The sequence below is a fragment of the Carlito syrichta genome, unplaced genomic scaffold (assembly GCF_000164805.1).
Source record: "Carlito syrichta isolate Samal-C Ts95f unplaced genomic scaffold, Tarsius_syrichta-2.0.1 Scaffold126652, whole genome shotgun sequence".
In the NCBI taxonomy this organism is placed as follows: domain Eukaryota; kingdom Metazoa; phylum Chordata; class Mammalia; order Primates; family Tarsiidae; genus Carlito; species Carlito syrichta.
Window position 1 is genome coordinate 23264 of NW_007070748.1, and position 2004 is coordinate 25267.

The 2004-nt window shown below is 64.7% G+C and overlaps 1 protein-coding gene across 1 annotated transcript in view; it reads right to left on the reverse strand.

Moving 5' to 3' along the window:
• CHERP (calcium homeostasis endoplasmic reticulum protein) overlaps positions 1-2004 on the reverse strand; it is a 23829-nt gene that overhangs the window by 7108 nt on the left and 14717 nt on the right. The window contains 3 exon segments of the mRNA XM_021707895.1: positions 1-90; positions 1097-1186; positions 1272-1383. The exon segment at positions 1-90 is cut by the window's left edge and continues 103 nt beyond it. Of these exon segments, the coding sequence (XP_021563570.1) occupies positions 1-90; positions 1097-1186; positions 1272-1383 (292 nt within the window).

The following is a 2004-nucleotide window of genomic DNA, read 5'->3' on the forward strand; positions in this document are numbered from 1 at the left end:
CTCGTGCTGCGTCTTGAGGGTCTGGACCTGCTGCTGGAAGGCCAGCTGCAGTGGCTGGACCACCGAGGAGTGCTCACTGACGAGAGTTGCCTGGGGGGAAAGGACACCACTCAGTACACGGCCTTCTGGAGGAACAGTAGGGCCTAGGGGCCCAGGACTGGTGGCTGTCACAGGAAACAGTCAGCGCGGTCTTAACGACCCCAGGGTGGGAGCCGGCCAGAGGCACGGTGACAGGACATGGCTCTAGCACAGCTGCGTTCTCAGACACGCTCACAGGATGCACCTCCTACTCGCGGCGTGGCTGAGCAAGTCATAACCTCCCCGAGCTCCAGTTTCCCCATCTGCAACATGGGGCAGTGAATGGACCCACCTCCATGGCTTTGGGAAGACCTCAGTGAAATGCCACGAGGGAAGGACCCAGTGTGACATGGCTCAGTACACGTGAGCGGCTGCCACCAAACCAGGGAATGAGCCTCCAGCTGCAGCCCGAGGGCCGACCCTGAGCTCATCTGAAGCCGACACCGGGTCAAACTGGGCAGCAGGTGAAACGCGCTTTCTGGGGACAAAGCTATCTCCCTGGGGGAGGGTGCATTAAGCATGGTCACAGAGTAGGACAGCCAGAGGGACCCTCAAACCAGGACTTGCAGGAGGCTGTCCTTCTGACCCGAGTGAAGGGGTGCCCCGCCCGTTTCCGGCTGGGACTGCTCCAGAGACAGAGAGGAGATCTAGGCCTCCCCTCCGTGCCCTCGCCGAGTCTCCCAGAGGGGTGGGGGGGTCCATGACCCGCTGAGTCCTCTCAAGCACAGCTGAGCCTCCAGGCTCCTGTGCCATGGAAGTGTGCCCCTGGACGGAGCAGACAGGCCGGGATGCCCCACAGCAGAGCCTCCCCCGGGCCACCTGCATACAGTGTGCGGTGACAGCTCAGGGGCACACCTGGGTCCTGGCTGGAAGATGTCTCTGGGACCCTGCCAGCGGCACCAGCTGCCAGCACAGGCAGGGGACGGGGGCTCTCGTGCGGCAGCGGCTGCCCCCTTGTGCACAAGCCCTCCTGGCACCTGCCCAGGCTCTGGGAGAGGCACGGCTGGGCGGCACTCACCTGGTACTGGCCGAGCCCTAGGGCTGGGCTCTGCAGCTGCTGAATGATGGAGTCATCGAAGTAGCCGTTCTTCTCCCAGAGCTGCAGGAGCTGGTGTGGAGAAGGGAGGGGCCGGGTCAGGGGGGAAGGGAGGCTGCGTGTCCCAGCCCCACCACCCGGCCTGGTACCCACGCACCCGGGCTATCTTCTGCTGCTTGTCTTCCTCCACGGCCAGGAAGCTGGTACAGTAGATGGGCACCACGACCTTCTGCAGGGCAGCCAGCAGCTCCCGAGCCTGCTTGCGCTGGCTGTGAGAGAGAGAGACCTTCCACCCATCAGGGACCTGGCCACACACCCATTACTACCCTCAGCTCCGGCCACAGCCCCCTATGCCCGCTGGGAACTGGGCCTCCAAGCTGGCTGGGCGATAGCTGGGATCCCACAGGACCAGGGCTGTCACCAGGGCTCGGGGGCACAAGGGACACACAGCGAGAGAGGAAGGAGAGGACATGGTTAGGGGCTGGTTGAAGCAAGGCCCCTCGCCCTGGTCACCTTGTCCGTGAAATGGCCTTCCCTTCTGGGTGGCGCCCACCATAAGAGCCCCTTATGGTGGGTGGGCCTACCATAAGAGCCCCCACGTGTGACAAAGGGTGGCTGCTGTGGGGCCAGGCTTTGTCTACACCGCCTGCCAGTGCAAGACCACGGACAGGGCCGGGCACCTTAGGTGGGAGGGGCACCTCTAGTCCCCCAGGCCTCTGACGTACCAGGTGAGGAGCAACGCTTCGCGGGGTGGGGCCGGGACAAGGGAGCAGCTTGGAGGGAGAGTGCGAGCGGCGGGGGGGGGGACGGACAGGGGACAGTGTGGGAGGACAGCTGGGCAGCACAAGGAGTCGGCACAGGTGAGGGGTGCGCTGTGCGGGGGCGGGACG